A 16424-nucleotide genomic window follows, 5' to 3' on the forward strand; every position below is an offset into this window, starting at 1 on the left:
AGTTATGAGCATTTTAAAATTGGCTATTTTTCCTCTTTCAATAACTGCCTCTAAAATGATGCTAAAAACCCCGAAATGTCAATATTTAAGGAGTTATGAGCATTTTAAAATTGGCTATTTTTCCTCTTTCAATAACTGCCTCTAAAATGATGCTAAAAACCCCGAAATGTCAATATTTAAGGAGTTATGAGCATTTTAAAATTGGCTATTTTTCCTCTTTCAATAACTGCCTCTAAAATGATGCTAAAAACCCCGAAATGTCAATATTTAAGGAGTTATGAGCATTTTAAAATTGGCTATTTTTCCTCTTCAAATAACTGCCTCTAAACTGATGCTAAAAACCCCGAAATGTCAATATTTAAGGAGTTATGAGCATTTTAAAATTGGCTATTTTTCCTCTTTCAATAACTGCCTCTAAAATGATGCTAAAAACCCCGAAATGTCAATATTTAAGGAGTTATGAGCATTTTAAAATTGGCTATTTTTCCTCTTCAAATAACTGCCTCTAAACTGATGCTAAAAACCCCGAAATGTCAATATTTAAGGAGTTATGAGCATTTTAAAATTGGCTATTTTTCCTCTTCAAATAACTGCCTCTAAACTGATGCTAAAAACCCCGAAATGTCAATATTTAAGGAGTTATGAGCATTTTAAAATTGGCTATTTTTCCTCTTTCAATAACTGCCTCTAAAATGATGCTAAAAACCCCGAAATGTCAATATTTAAGGAGTTATGAGCATTTTAAAATTGGCTATTTTTCCTCTTCAAATAACTGCCTCTAAACTGATGCTAAAAACCCCGAAATGTCAATATTTAAGGAGTTATGAGCATTTTAAAATTGGCTATTTTTCCTCTTTCAATAACTGCCTCTAAAATGATGCTAAAAACCCCGAAATGTCAATATTTAAGGAGTTATGAGCATTTTAAAATTGGCTATTTTTCCTCTTCAAATAACTGCCTCTAAACTGATGCTAAAAACCCCGAAATGTCAATATTTAAGGAGTTATGAGCATTTTAAAATTGGCTATTTTTCCTCTTTCAATAACTGCCTCTAAAATGATGCTAAAAACCCCGAAATGTCAATATTTAAGGAGTTATGAGCATTTTAAAATTGGCTATTTTTCCTCTTTCAATAACTGCCTCTAAAATGATGCTAAAAACCCCGAAATGTCAATATTTAAGGAGTTATGAGCATTTTAAAATTGGCTATTTTTCCTCTTTCAATAACTGCCTCTAAAATGATGCTAAAAACCCCGAAATGTCAATATTTAAGGAGTTATGAGCATTTTAAAATTGGCTATTTTTCCTCTTTCAATAACTGCCTCTAAAATGATGCTAAAAACCCCGAAATGTCAATATTTAAGGAGTTATGAGCATTTTAAAATTGGCTATTTTTCCTCTTTCAATAACTGCCTCTAAAATGATGCTAAAAACCCCGAAATGTCAATATTTAAGGAGTTATGAGCATTTTAAAATTGGCTATTTTTCCTCTTCAAATAACTGCCTCTAAACTGATGCTAAAAACCCCGAAATGTCAATATTTAAGGAGTTATGAGCATTTTAAAATTGGCTATTTTTCCTCTTTCAATAACTGCCTCTAAAATGATGCTAAAAACCCCGAAATGTCAATATTTAAGGAGTTATGAGCATTTTAAAATTGGCTATTTTTCCTCTTCAAATAACTGCCTCTAAACTGATGCTAAAAACCCCGAAATGTCAATATTTAAGGAGTTATGAGCATTTTAAAATTGGCTATTTTTCCTCTTTCAATAACTGCCTCTAAAATGATGCTAAAAACCCCGAAATGTCAATATTTAAGGAGTTATGAGCATTTTAAAATTGGCTATTTTTCCTCTTCAAATAACTGCCTCTAAACTGATGCTAAAAACCCCGAAATGTCAATATTTAAGGAGTTATGAGCATTTTAAAATTGGCTATTTTTCCTCTTTCAATAACTGCCTCTAAAATGATGCTAAAAACCCCGAAATGTCAATATTTAAGGAGTTATGAGCATTTTAAAATTGGCTATTTTTCCTCTTCAAATATCTGCCTCTAAAATGATGCTAAAAACCCCGAAATGTCAATATTTAAGGAGTTATGAGCATTTTAAAATTGGATATTTTTCCTCTTTCAATAACTGCCTCTAAAATGATGCTAAAAACCCCGAAATGTCAATATTTAAGGAGTTATGAGCATTTTAAAATTGGCTATTTTTCCTCTTTCAATAACTGCCTCTAAAATGATGCTAAAAACCCCGAAATGTCAATATTTAAGGAGTTATGAGCATTTTAAAATTGGCTATTTTTCCTCTTTCAATAACTGCCTCTAAAATGATGCTAAAAACCCCGAAATGTCAATATTTAAGGAGTTATGAGCATTTTAAAATTGGCTATTTTTCCTCTTTCAATAACTGCCTCTAAAATGATGCTAAAAACCCCGAAATGTCAATATTTAAGGAGTTATGAGCATTTTAAAATTGGCTATTTTTCCTCTTTCAATAACTGCCTCTAAAATGATGCTAAAAACCCCGAAATGTCAATATTTAAGGAGTTATGAGCATTTTAAAATTGGCTATTTTTCCTCTTTCAATAACTGCCTCTAAAATGATGCTAAAAACCCCGAAATGTCAATATTTAAGGAGTTATGAGCATTTTAAAATTGGCTATTTTTCCTCTTTCAATAACTGCCTCTAAAATGATGCTAAAAACCCCGAAATGTCAATATTTAAGGAGTTATGAGCATTTTAAAATTGGCTATTTTTCCTCTTCAAATAACTGCCTCTAAACTGATGCTAAAAACCCCGAAATGTCAATATTTAAGGAGTTATGAGCATTTTAAAATTGGCTATTTTTCCTCTTTCAATAACTGCCTCTAAAATGATGCTAAAAACCCCGAAATGTCAATATTTAAGGAGTTATGAGCATTTTAAAATTGGCTATTTTTCCTCTTTCAATAACTGCCTCTAAAATGATGCTAAAAACCCCGAAATGTCAATATTTAAGGAGTTATGAGCATTTTAAAATTGGCTATTTTTCCTCTTTCAATAACTGCCTCTAAAATGATGCTAAAAACCCCGAAATGTCAATATTTAAGGAGTTATGAGCATTTTAAAATTGGCTATTTTTCCTCTTTCAATAACTGCCTCTAAAATGATGCTAAAAACCCCGAAATGTCAATATTTAAGGAGTTATGAGCATTTTAAAATTGGCTATTTTTCCTCTTTCAATAACTGCCTCTAAAATGATGCTAAAAACCCCGAAATGTCAATATTTAAGGAGTTATGAGCATTTTAAAATTGGCTATTTTTCCTCTTCAAATAACTGCCTCTAAACTGATGCTAAAAACCCCGAAATGTCAATATTTAAGGAGTTATGAGCATTTTAAAATTGGCTATTTTTCCTCTTTCAATAACTGCCTCTAAAATGATGCTAAAAACCCCGAAATGTCAATATTTAAGGAGTTATGAGCATTTTAAAATTGGCTATTTTTCCTCTTCAAATATCTGCCTCTAAAATGATGCTAAAAACCCCGAAATGTCAATATTTAAGGAGTTATGAGCATTTTAAAATTGGATATTTTTCCTCTTTCAATAACTGCCTCTAAAATGATGCTAAAAACCCCGAAATGTCAATATTTAAGGAGTTATGAGCATTTTAAAATTGGCTATTTTTCCTCTTTCAATAACTGCCTCTAAAATGATGCTAAAAACCCCGAAATGTCAATATTTAAGGAGTTATGAGCATTTTAAAATTGGCTATTTTTCCTCTTTCAATAACTGCCTCTAAAATGATGCTAAAAACCCCGAAATGTCAATATTTAAGGAGTTATGAGCATTTTAAAATTGGCTATTTTTCCTCTTTCAATAACTGCCTCTAAAATGATGCTAAAAACCCCGAAATGTCAATATTTAAGGAGTTATGAGCATTTTAAAATTGGCTATTTTTCCTCTTTCAATAACTGCCTCTAAAATGATGCTAAAAACCCCGAAATGTCAATATTTAAGGAGTTATGAGCATTTTAAAATTGGCTATTTTTCCTCTTTCAATAACTGCCTCTAAAATGATGCTAAAAACCCCGAAATGTCAATATTTAAGGAGTTATGAGCATTTTAAAATTGGCTATTTTTCCTCTTTCAATAACTGCCTCTAAAATGATGCTAAAAACCCCGAAATGTCAATATTTAAGGAGTTATGAGCATTTTAAAATTGGCTATTTTTCCTCTTCAAATAACTGCCTCTAAACTGATGCTAAAAACCCCGAAATGTCAATATTTAAGGAGTTATGAGCATTTTAAAATTGGCTATTTTTCCTCTTTCAATAACTGCCTCTAAAATGATGCTAAAAACCCCGAAATGTCAATATTTAAGGAGTTATGAGCATTTTAAAATTGGCTATTTTTCCTCTTTCAATAACTGCCTCTAAAATGATGCTAAAAACCCCGAAATGTCAATATTTAAGGAGTTATGAGCATTTTAAAATTGGCTATTTTTCCTCTTCCAATAACTGCCTCTAAAATGATGCTAAAAACCCCGAAATGTCAATATTTAAGGAGTTATGAGCATTTTAAAATTGGCTATTTTTCCTCTTTCAATAACTGCCTCTAAAATGATGCTAAAAACCCCGAAATGTCAATATTTAAGGAGTTATGAGCATTTTAAAATTGGCTATTTTTCCTCTTCCAATAACTGCCTCTAAAATGATGCTAAAAACCCCGAAATGTCAATATTTAAGGAGTTATGAGCATTTTAAAATTGGCTATTTTTCCTCTTTCAATAACTGCCTCTAAAATGATGCTAAAAACCCCGAAATGTCAATATTTAAGGAGTTATGAGCATTTTAAAATTGGCTATTTTTCCTCTTTCAATAACTGCCTCTAAAATGATGCTAAAAACCCCGAAATGTCAATATTTAAGGAGTTATGAGCATTTTAAAATTGGCTATTTTTCCTCTTCAAATAACTGCCTCTAAACTGATGCTAAAAACCCCGAAATGTCAATATTTAAGGAGTTATGAGCATTTTAAAATTGGCTATTTTTCCTCTTTCAATAACTGCCTCTAAAATGATGCTAAAAACCCCGAAATGTCAATATTTAAGGAGTTATGAGCATTTTAAAATTGGCTATTTTTCCTCTTTCAATAACTGCCTCTAAAATGATGCTAAAAACCCCGAAATGTCAATATTTAAGGAGTTATGAGCATTTTAAAATTGGCTATTTTTCCTCTTCCAATAACTGCCTCTAAAATGATGCTAAAAACCCCGAAATGTCAATATTTAAGGAGTTATGAGCATTTTAAAATTGACTATTTTTCCTCTTTCAATAACTGCCTCTAAAATGATGCTAAAAACCCCGAAATGTCAATATTTAAGGAGTTATGAGCATTTTAAAATTGGCTATTTTTCCTCTTTCAATAACTGCCTCTAAAATGATGCTAAAAACCCCGAAATGTCAATATTTAAGGAGTTATGAGCATTTTAAAATTGGCTATTTTTCCTCTTCCAATAACTGCCTCTAAAATGATGCTAAAAACCCCGAAATGTCAATATTTAAGGAGTTATGAGCATTTTAAAATTGACTATTTTTCCTCTTTCAATAACTGCCTCTAAAATGATGCTAAAAACCCCGAAATGTCAATATTTAAGGAGTTATGAGCATTTTAAAATGTCACCAGTCTTATTTTGCAATATCGTTAAATTTTTATTAATTTTTCTTCAACATCCACTCAAAGTCACTTGGCTTAGAAGCAGTCATCAATGCTGGGCAAAGTACCATCACAGTACTTCCAGGTGGACCAGGCAGTCCAGCCTTGTTGTTTCAAAATCAGTTGGGCACACTTAACGCTGGGTTCAATGCTATCGACCAAGAAATCATCACACTTGATGTTGCACTCGTTGTAGGAGAAGGCCCCCGAGGGTGGAGAGCACCAGTAGTAATTGTTGATTTGGAAGATACCATAATCGCGAGAGCCGTTCGAATTCAAAGAGCCAACAGCCATGGTATTATAGGCCGATTCATGTTCAGCAATACAGGTCCAGCGAGCCAATTGATCCTTGGGCACACCCAAACTGTACATGGCCTTAGCCAGAGAACAGCGCGTGTAGACGGTGGCAAAGGTCGGAGAGACCAAGAGCACGGCGGCCAAAATGGCGAAAGTGAATTTGAACATTTTTGTTTTATTTTTCGGTTTAGTTAGTTAATTTGCGAACAAACGAGAACTATGTTTGGTCGGGTGCCGCTGCAGGTTTTTATAGGAGAAGTTTTGCCATACTTGTTAAGCGATAAGCCAAGTACGTATGGATGTCAAGATTGATGAGCTGATATTTATGTTTAAGGGGGTTTATCATTTTTAGCATTTTCTAGAGGCAGCTCTCGATATTTTTAGAATAAGAGCTATTATGATTAGGGGATATACCTCATGGAACATACAGGTCAATATTCTTTTAAGAAAAGAAAATATTTGGTTTGTCTAGAACTGCAGGAATGTAAAAATTTTAATTGCTCTAACCGATTTTCCATTTAAAAATTGCAAAAGTAGTAGATTCTTGCAGGTTCTGAAACAGAGCAAGTATTTGGTTAAGAATATTTCCCTACAAGCACACAGTCCTCGGATAAAAAGATTGATAAAAAATACTGAGAAACTCTGGGGAAGCTTAAGCTCCAGTCAGTCTTCAGTGATGAGGTAGAGGTAGGAACTCCGAATCTGACAGTAATAGCAGCATCTAATAGCAATAGCAAATCCCTAAAAAGGAGGAGGTCTATAAGACGTTAGATGAAGTGAGTGATATTCTTAGCAAGGCTCACAACTAAAACGAAGGCAGCTGTCTGGGGGCTCAACGACTAAAGGTGGGAATACATACAGCGCTTATTTGGCTGGCTTCTTCGGAAATGAACAAAGGAGCCTAGGGCCATTTCCGAACTAAGTCAACCTATAACTCCTTTGTTCCTCTACGAAGAAGCCAGCCGATGACTTACGCCAGCCAAATATGCGCTCTATGGATTCTCACAGGAAGAAAAAAACAGCAAAGTCACAGATTGTTACAAAGGAGGCTACGAATACTTTCCCTACTCCTTTGGAAGCGGGGAAGAGCATCTGATTTCCTCGGGAGCAAAACACTGTCAAGCCGCCAGAAAAAAACTTTCCACCTTCAAATACTACGGGGAAAAATCAGTCAAGAATATCGCAAGGGAGATTGCCTCGAGAATCATTTGATCGAGAGGAACGAAGTGAGATCGAACATTGAAAGGGTGAGTGATACTGCGAAGAAATCCCAGAACCGACAGAAGAGGAAGTAGACTACCAGAGCAGCCAAAAAACACTATAGGGACAGGTTCGATACGGAACGCATGCTCGTACTCTTTGGATGTCGAAACAAGACTTTAGACGCGTCAAGAGGTGGGAAGTCTTTTACAGAGAGGAAAAAGGAAGACGAAGACCATACTTGGAGAATATCGAAAAGTGAGAAAACATAAAACGCTTTTTTGACTGGCTTAAATCGTCGGCTGGCTTTAACCACGAAATCGACTGCTAGACCTGGGGATAGTGCGAAGAAATCCCAGATCCGGCAAAAGAGGAAGCAAACCACCAAAGCAGCCAAGAAACACTATAGGGACAGGTTCGATACGAAACGCATGCTCGTACTCTTTGGAAGTCAAAACAAGACTTTGGACGCGTCAAGAGGTGGGAAGACTTTTACAGAGAGGAAAAAGGAAGACGGAGACCATACTTGGAGAACATCGTAATGTGAGAAAACATAAAACGCTTTTTTGACTGGCTTAAGTCTTCGGCTGGCTTTAATCTTATATTGTTATTTGAATAGTAAAGTTGTATATGAAAAAAACTACACATAATTAATAATATTGGGCGCCACTTCATAACAAATCCAAATACAATTTTTCCGAAAGTGTTGGGTGCCACTTTATTGGAATATTGCAGTAATTTCAGCCTCTATTTTTGATTCTGAAAGTGTTGGGCGCCACTTTAATGGAGTATTGCAGTAATTTCAAAGAGCCTCTATTTTTGATTCCGAAAGTGTTGGGCGCCACTTTATTCGAATATTGCAGTAATTTCAAAGAGCCTCTATTTTGCATTCCATTCACTTAAATTTAATGATCAAGGCTTTTCGAACTTAACAGCAAACCCAAGAAAAACTTCGTAATCTTCATTGATTCCTTTTGAACTTCAAGGGACTCTGAATCCTCACACTCTAAATGCCTAATACAACCTTTGAATCACAAACATCTATACCTGAACTGTAAAAAATACGCATTATTGCGGCAATGCATATTTTTAAATAAACATATCAATGTCACGATATCTTAAAATAGTCATATCAAAATATATTAAAAATAAATTAAACACTTAAATTTGGTATTATCAACATTTTGAAACCATCAATCATAAATATTTTCGTCTCTCTTATCTTTATGGTCGTGTGAAATTCTAGACCTATAAAAACTGCAATTGGGAGTCCAGTTGGGCATTAGTTCTCCTTTGTTCACAAATTAAGTAACTAAATCGAAAAAAAAAAACAAAAATGTTCAAATTCACTTTCGTCATCTTGGCCGCCGTGCTCTTGGTCTCTCCGACCTTTGCCACCGTCTACACTCGCTGTTCCTTGGCCAAGGCCATGTACAGCTTGGGTGTGCCCAAGGATCAATTGGCTCGCTGGACATGCATTGCTGAACATGAATCGTCCTACAATACCATGGCTGTTGGCTCCTTGAATTCGAACGGCTCTCGCGACTATGGTATCTTCCAAATCAACAACTACTACTGGTGCTCTCCACCCTCCGGTGCATTCTCCTACAATGAGTGCAACATCAAGTGTGATGATTTCTTGGTTGACAGCATTGAACCCAGCGTTAAGTGTGCCCAATTGATTTTGAAACAACAAGGCTGGACTGCCTGGTCCACCTGGAAGTACTGTGATGGCACTTTGCCCAGCATTGATGATTGTTTCTAAATTAATTTGTTGATAGGATTTGATGCGAAATAAAATAAATGGATTAAAACGAAATTTGAAAAGTGGTTTAGTCTTTTTAAAGAATTTTTTTTTTAAACATGGCCGGGCTTGGAAAACCGGAATTTTTAAAGAATGTTATTTTAAAGATAGCCAGGCCTGAAAACGTGAGTTTTTAAAGAATATTATTTAAACATGTTCAGATCTAGGAAAAGTGGCTTCTGAAGAACATTTTTTAAAAGAGGATCAGGCTTGGAAAGCCTGCCTGAAAGCCAGCATTGACGATTGTTTCTAAATTTTTTTGTGATGGTAATAAGAGGATATGAAATAAAATTTAACGATAATGCATACTAGCCATCCTGTCTTTTTTCAAAAAATTCTCAGAAGAATACTTTCTGGAAGATCTCTAGAAGAACAAGTAAAATAGTATTAGTCGGTTTTGCCGACAGATGTACATCCCTAGCCTGGAGTTATGATCCTTCAAACTGCTGACCCTTTATGGGGGAGGTTCCGGAGCAGTTGGCCAATATTGACCAATTCGTATCTGACCTAAGACTGATATAAATATTACAAAGTGCCAGATTTGAACTATATCGACCACTTCCTATAAATTATATGAGATATGTGCAAATTCTTGGAAAATGTGGAATTATGCGTGAGGTAACAGACGTAGCGGACCGAAGTATTCCATTTTCACACATCATCTAATACAGATAAAAATGTTGATGTGGGCAAAATTTAAAGGAAATCGAACATTTATATCCAAATTTATGCGAAATCATAAATTCCGATTAATTACATATTCATATCAGTGTTCTGACTAAGGAAAATATTTAGATATAGCAAGTTGTAAAGAATCACCGACTCGTTTCACAAATTATGACAGATAAAAGTATTGAAAATTATGACCCTTTGTGGGTGAGGTACCAGAAGGTGTTCACAGTTATATATCACCTTCACAACACATCTTGTGTTAGCAAAAATTTTTGGATGATTGAGAGTCGGATGTTTTTCTCGCTTTCTTCGAGCGTTTTGTTTCTCCAAAATTTTGAACCCTTTGTGGGGGGAAGAACCACAAAGAGTGTCCCGATCTATCCCATTTTCACAGCAGATCTTATATTAGTAAAAATAATGACATGTCTGAAATTTGAAGAAAACCGGAAGCTTATTTCGGATTTTATAATTATTTTGGTTGTTTAAAACTTTGACCCTTTGTGGGGGAGGTACCACAAGGAATGGTCCGATCTCTACCATCTTTATAACAGATCTTGTGTTGTTGGAAATATTGAGATGTGCCAAGTCTGAATGGAATCGGATGTTAATTTCGCGTTTTATGAGCTTCATGAATATTCAAAATTTTAGCTCTTTGTGGGGGGAGGTACCAGAAGGAGTGGGCCGATCTCTACCATCTTCACACCAGACCTCTGGTAAATAAAAAAATTATGTTGTGTGTAATTTGAAGAGAACCGGATGCTTATTTCGGATTTAATAATAGTTTTGGTTATTCAAAACTTTGACCCTTTGTGGGGGAGGTACCAGAAGGAATGGTCCGATCTCTACCATCTTTATAACAGATCTTGTGTTGATGGAAATATTGAGATGTGCCAAGTATAAATGGAATCGGATGTTAATTTCGTGTTTTATGAACTTCATGGATACTCAAAATTTTGACCCTTTGTGGGGTAGGTACCAGAAGGAGTGGACCGGTATATTCCATCTTCATACCAGACCTTGGGTTAATAAAAATAGTGGGATGTGTGAAGTTTGAAGACAGTCGGACACTTATATCACATTTTATGGGAGTAATAATTATTCCAAATTTTGACCCTTCGTGTGGGAGGTTCTGGGTGGAGTGGGCCGATATTGTCCATTTCCGCACCTGACCTAACACTGATGCAAATATTAGGATTTCCAAAGTTGGAGCAAAATCGGATTATCCTTTCCTTTCCTTTTTGTGCAGTAAATTATTTTCTTTGAAAATGATGACATTTTGTAGGGGAGGTACTGGAAGGAGTGCACCGATATTGCCCATCTCCGAACTTGATCTAAGCTTGACAATAATATTACGATGTACGAAGTTTGGATCAAATCGGATATTCCTTTCGAGAGTTATCGTGCACACCAGCCGACAAACAGACAGATGGACGAACATCGCTTGATTGAGTCCATATGTCCTGAAACGGATTTGGCCCAAAGAGACCTTGGGTCTAAAACCGTTATTTCGATGAGGCACGTTTTGGCCGCATCAAATGATACATACCTCCTCTAGCCCATGTGGCTGGGGGTTTAAAAATTGCAACCTATACAGATTCATTTCGATTTATTCTTTAATATCCCATCTCACCCAAAAATGTTCTCTCATTTCAGTTCGTATCCCTGCATGACTCCGGCCTGCTAACCGTATGGACTTTGGTGGATAGTTCCGAAGTACCCACCAATCCCCTGGAATCGAAGCCCAATGAAAAACTCAAAAATTACTCAAAACTACAACAGAAATTCGGCTACAGTTCACCGTGGGCCCGGGTCAAACTCATACAAAGTTCGGTGGCATATCTCAAGGATTATATTGAAACGAAAAATCTACAATCCCTTTCGCGTTTCGACAAAACCAAGGCTTTGTTTCAGAAGAATATCTACAGTGATGAGGCGCTTAAGGAGTTAAATGAAAACACCAACACCGATATGGGTTCGCTGGGTCTGCGATTTACCAGCCTGGAATGTGGCAGCGAGAATATTTTCGTTTGTACCAATCGTAACTTCATTTTGATGTGTTCCAAGACCCTTAAAGCTGAGAGGTTTCGGCGCATAATTTTGCATGAAAGCAGGCTGCTGTTCCCCACCGCCTTGAAGGTATTGACCAATGAAAATTTCTTGGCCGTGGGTCTGTCAAATGGTGGGGTAATGATATTGAATTGTGCCCTCAACAAGCAAATGCCGAAAGCCGGCGGGGCGAAATGCAAAACTCCTGGTACACCATTCCCGGGACAATCGCATGACAACAATTCACCGCCAGATTTTGATAATCTAACGGGGAAGTCATGTGCCATACAAAATATTGTGTTAAACTCCCAAAAGTCCTATGACAGCATGGATTTCAATAGTTCCTCGAATGATGTGGAATTTCGCCCGGACACCGCCGCCTTTGTGGCCCTAATTGACACAAATCGCAAACCATTCGAATTGAGAATCTACGATCAACAAATCGTCTTGGCCGGTTCGGTATTGCGACGGAATTTAATACAATCTTTGGAGTTGTCTTCGGATGGCTGGCGCCTCTTTGCCTTGAGTAATGGCCGGCTGCGTATCTATGATTTCTATTTGGAACAGGAAATCGTCGAGGGGGATGAGGAGGGAAGTGGTGCTACTTTGGATATTGGTTGCGCTAGAACTAATCAAAATGAAATGAATTTAATTACCTTGGAGCGGGAGTCGAAAGTGCATGTTTATGTTTTAAAGAAGTAGAGTTAAGAGGTGAGGAATTGAGGCGGAAACACATAAGAGGCATGGCATTGTTGTGAGGGTAATTTGAGGTGAAAAAATTAAAGTTCTAAACTGATAAGAGGATTTTTTCATCAGCTGGTATTTAACGTTAAATAACAGGCATTTAGGGTGAACTAATTCGAAGTTGGTCCATAATCCAAACTAGATATCCCTACATGTCATTGTTATTAAAAGCCAGCATATGACTTAAGGTGAGAATACATAAAAGGCTTTTTTGACAGGCATAAGTCATCGGCTGACTTCTTCGTAGATGAACAAAGGAACTTTAGGTTGACTTAGATCGATTTTGGCCCTATGCTCCTTTGTTCCATGGTAGAAGAATATAGGTAGACGCATCGACACAGCTGCTGGGACAATGAACTGTCAAACCAATTTTGCAATTGAAAATGTTGAATGAAAAATTATTTAAATTTTCAAAAATTGTTGAAAAAACGAGGATTATAATAACCCACGAATGACGTCGTATAAGAAAACATATAAAAAATCTACTTATATTTGAAAAAAAAAAAAAATACAATTTTTTGACATATCAATGCTCTCAAGCGTTGATGCATCTACCTGTATTCTTCTTCCATACTTTGTACTTTTCCGAAGAAGCCAGCCGATGACTTAAGCCAGTCAAAAAAGTGTGAACTAGAACTAGGGTGAACTAGTTCAAAGTCGGTGTATTATCGGAACTAGATATCCCTAAATTCCACAATTATTAAAAGTCAGCAGATGACTTGTAACAGCTTAAAAGTGCAGATACATAAACAGATTTTTTCTAGCTTAAAGTCATGGTAGAATTAATAATTTCTTTTCAAAATAATCCATTTGACAACATGCTATTGTCGAAATGCGTATTCATAAATCCATTGTATTTACACAAATCAGAGATGGGAACCTGTTCTTTTTTGCTGTGAAATTTGACAAGGTAAATTACAGAAAATGCAGGCATGGATATTCTTATTTGAAATGACTTTATCTTCTTCATTTTACCATACTTAAAGGTGAGAACACATAAACCGCTTTTTTGACAGGCTTAAGTCATCAACTGGCTTCTTTGTAAAATGATAAGAAAACGTGAAAACGAGGGTGAACAAATATTAATAACGCGCCGAAATTGAACTAAGTCAACCTAAAACTTATTTCTTCTTTTACGAAGATGCCAGCCGATGACTTACAAAGAAGCCAGCCGATAATTTAAGCCAGGAAAATAAGCTCTTTATGTAGCTGTACCTTGAAGGGCTTTTTTATAGACTTATGCCATGTTTACGTTAGAACTTTTTGTAGGGTTAACCTACTTTGAGAGGATTTATTTGAAATAAAAGTAATGGATATGACAATTTAAATCCAAACCCATTGGGTTAACCCTCATATGTATAAACGTACTGTTATGCCATCGACTGACTTCTTCGTAAAATAACAAGGATGTTTTAGGTTGCCTTAGATCGATTTCGGCTCATAATGTATACTTTACGTAGAAGCCATGGTAGAAGAATTTAGGTAGACGCATCGACACAGCTGCTGGGACAATGAACTGTCAAACCAATTTTGGAATTGAAAATGTTGAATTAAAAATTATTTAAATTTGTAAAAATTGTTTAAAAAACGCGAATTATAATAGCCTCCGAATGACGTAGTACAAGAAAACATATAAATATCTACTTATATTTGAAAAAAAACATTTAAATTTTTTTACATATAAATCCTCCCAAGCGCTGATGCATCTACCTGTATTCTTCTGCCACGGTAGAAGCTTGGGAACATTGATATGTCAAAAAAATTGAAAGATTCCTTCAAATATAAGTCGATTTTTATACGTTTTCTTATACGACATCATTCGGACGTTATTACAGTTCGCGTTTTTCAACAATTTTTACAAATTTAAATTATTTCTCATTCAACTTTTTTTTATTCCAAAATTGGTTTGAAAATTCATTGTCCCAGCAGCTGTGTTGATTGGTCTACCTATATTCTTCTACCCTGGTAGAAGCCAACAGCTGACTTAACCTAGTGAAAAAATCCTCCTATGTATTAAAACCTTTGGAAGCTTTTGGATTAGGTAAACCTATATTTAAATAGCCAATTCCAGTGCCTATAAGTCAAATAAATCCTCATCAAAGTTAACCCTCCAAAAAAGTTAACTCAGCAAAAAAAAAATCTTGAATCTACACATTCGCTATACCAAAATAAATTCTGAAATGTTTTTCGGTCTTTGGAATATAATTTAGATCGTGCTTGTCTTTTATTCGTTTGAGACTTAAGCCATAATGCCATGCTTCTCATGTGTTTCCGCCTTTAATTATCGATTGAGGTTATGTTATAGTTTTGATAAGTAGGTTGATGAAATAAAATATATTATTAAAGATTGGATATTTGGAATTTATACTTTTTTCTGATGCGAAGAAAAAAAATCTCCTACACACTTGCCGGGGCTTACAAACGTTACTTGATTGAAAATGATTTTTTGGAAATTTTCGCACCTACAACGAATTACCAGTGAATATTCTTTTTGTTCCAGTCCGAACAAGGAGTTGTACAGCGGGTTAAGGCTCTTTGTAGCTGTTTTTTATGTTCATAATCATCGTCCTAATATACTAAGCATAACGGTACTTAATCCGAGATTTTGTTTACTTAATCTATTTTTAACAGATAACAATAACAATCCTAACAACTACAGCTGTTAATCAGCTGAACTACTCAGCTGATACTTACACATCAATCAATATTAGGGCAGTTCACATTCAATCAGTTATCGTTACATTACACGAATTTGCAAAAGGAGATAATACAATATTGACATCATGGTAGAAGAATATAGGTAGACGCGTCGACACAGCTGCTGGGACAATGAATGTCAATGTCAAACCAATTTTTGAATGGAAAATGTTGAATGAAAAATTATTTAAATTTGTAAAAAATGTTTGAAACGCAAATTTTAACAGCCTCCCAATGACGTAGTATAAGAAAATATATAAAAATCTCCTTATATTTGAAAAAAACTTTTGAATTTTATTGACATATCAATGCTCCCAAGCGTTGATGCATCTACCTGTATTCTTCTGCCATGGTAGAAGCTTGGGAACATTGATATGTCAAAAAAAATTGAAATATTCTTTCAATTTCAAATTGACATCATTCCGACATCATTCGGAGGTTATTATAATTTGCGTTTTTCAACAATTTTTACAAATTTAAATAATTTTCATTCAACTTTTTTATTCCAAAATTTGTTCGACAGTTGATTGTCCCAGCAGCTGTGTCGATGCGTCTACCTATATTATTCTACCATGGTAGAAGCCAATCGCTGACTTAACCCCGTGAAACAATCCATTCATGTATCAACACCTTTGGAGGTTTTTGGATTAAGTAAACCCATTGTATTTAAATAGCCAATTCCAGTGTCAGATATACGTCATATATACGTCAGATAAGTCCTCATCAAAGTTAACCCACCAAAAAAGTTAACTCAACAAAAAACTTGAATCTAAACGTTCGCTAGGCCAAAAATAATTCTGATATGTAATTCTGTGTTAGGAATATAATTTAAGTCGTGTTTGTCTTTTTTCTTTTGAGACTTAAGCCAAAATGCGATGGTTCTCATGTGTTTCCGCCTTTAAGCTATGTTATAGTTTTGATAAGTAGGTTGATGAAATAAAATATATTATTAAAGATTGGATATTGTCTTTTTTATGATTGATACATTTTTCTGATGCGGACAAAAAAATCTCCTACGCACTTGCCGGCGCTTACAAACGTCACTTGGTAGAAAATGATTTTTGGAAATTTTTCGCACCTACAACGAATTGTTAGTGAATATTCTTTTTGTTCCAGTCCGAAAAAGAAGTTATGCAGCAGGGTAAGGGTGCAAGTACATAAAAAGCTTGAAGTCATGGCTAGGCATACTAATGTCAAATTATAATGGAAAACGACGGCAGGATTTTAGTGCGGCTCTGTAATCTCTTTGTGAAATGTCACTAAA

At 35.2% G+C, this 16424-nt stretch overlaps 3 protein-coding genes across 3 annotated transcripts in view; 2 read left to right on the forward strand and 1 right to left on the reverse strand.

Moving 5' to 3' along the window:
* Positions 1 to 14751, forward strand: part of LOC101888433 (uncharacterized) — a 79908-nt gene extending 65157 nt beyond the window's left edge. Inside the window, exon 3 of the mRNA XM_059126262.1 lies at positions 11327 to 14751. Within this exon, the coding sequence (XP_058982245.1) occupies positions 11327 to 12421 (1095 nt within the window). The 3' untranslated portion in view covers positions 12422 to 14751. The remainder of the gene's footprint in view (positions 1 to 11326) is intronic.
* LOC131804035 (lysozyme 2-like) lies at positions 5673 to 6193 on the reverse strand. Its single transcript, XM_059126267.1, has one exon. It carries the CDS (start codon positions 6163 to 6165, stop codon positions 5737 to 5739), a length of 429 nt encoding a protein of 142 aa, XP_058982250.1. The 5' UTR covers positions 6166 to 6193; the 3' UTR covers positions 5673 to 5736.
* LOC101892833 (lysozyme 2-like) lies at positions 8485 to 9011 on the forward strand. Its single transcript, XM_020035064.2, has one exon. The coding sequence runs from the start codon at positions 8534 to 8536 to the stop codon at positions 8960 to 8962; it is 429 nt and encodes a 142-aa protein (XP_019890623.1). The 5' UTR covers positions 8485 to 8533; the 3' UTR covers positions 8963 to 9011.
* Positions 14752 to 16424: the final 1673 nt, after the last annotated feature.

Source organism: Musca domestica, unplaced genomic scaffold (genome assembly GCF_030504385.1).
Source record: "Musca domestica strain aabys unplaced genomic scaffold, Musca_domestica.polishedcontigs.V.1.1 37, whole genome shotgun sequence".
Classification (NCBI taxonomy): domain Eukaryota; kingdom Metazoa; phylum Arthropoda; class Insecta; order Diptera; family Muscidae; genus Musca; species Musca domestica.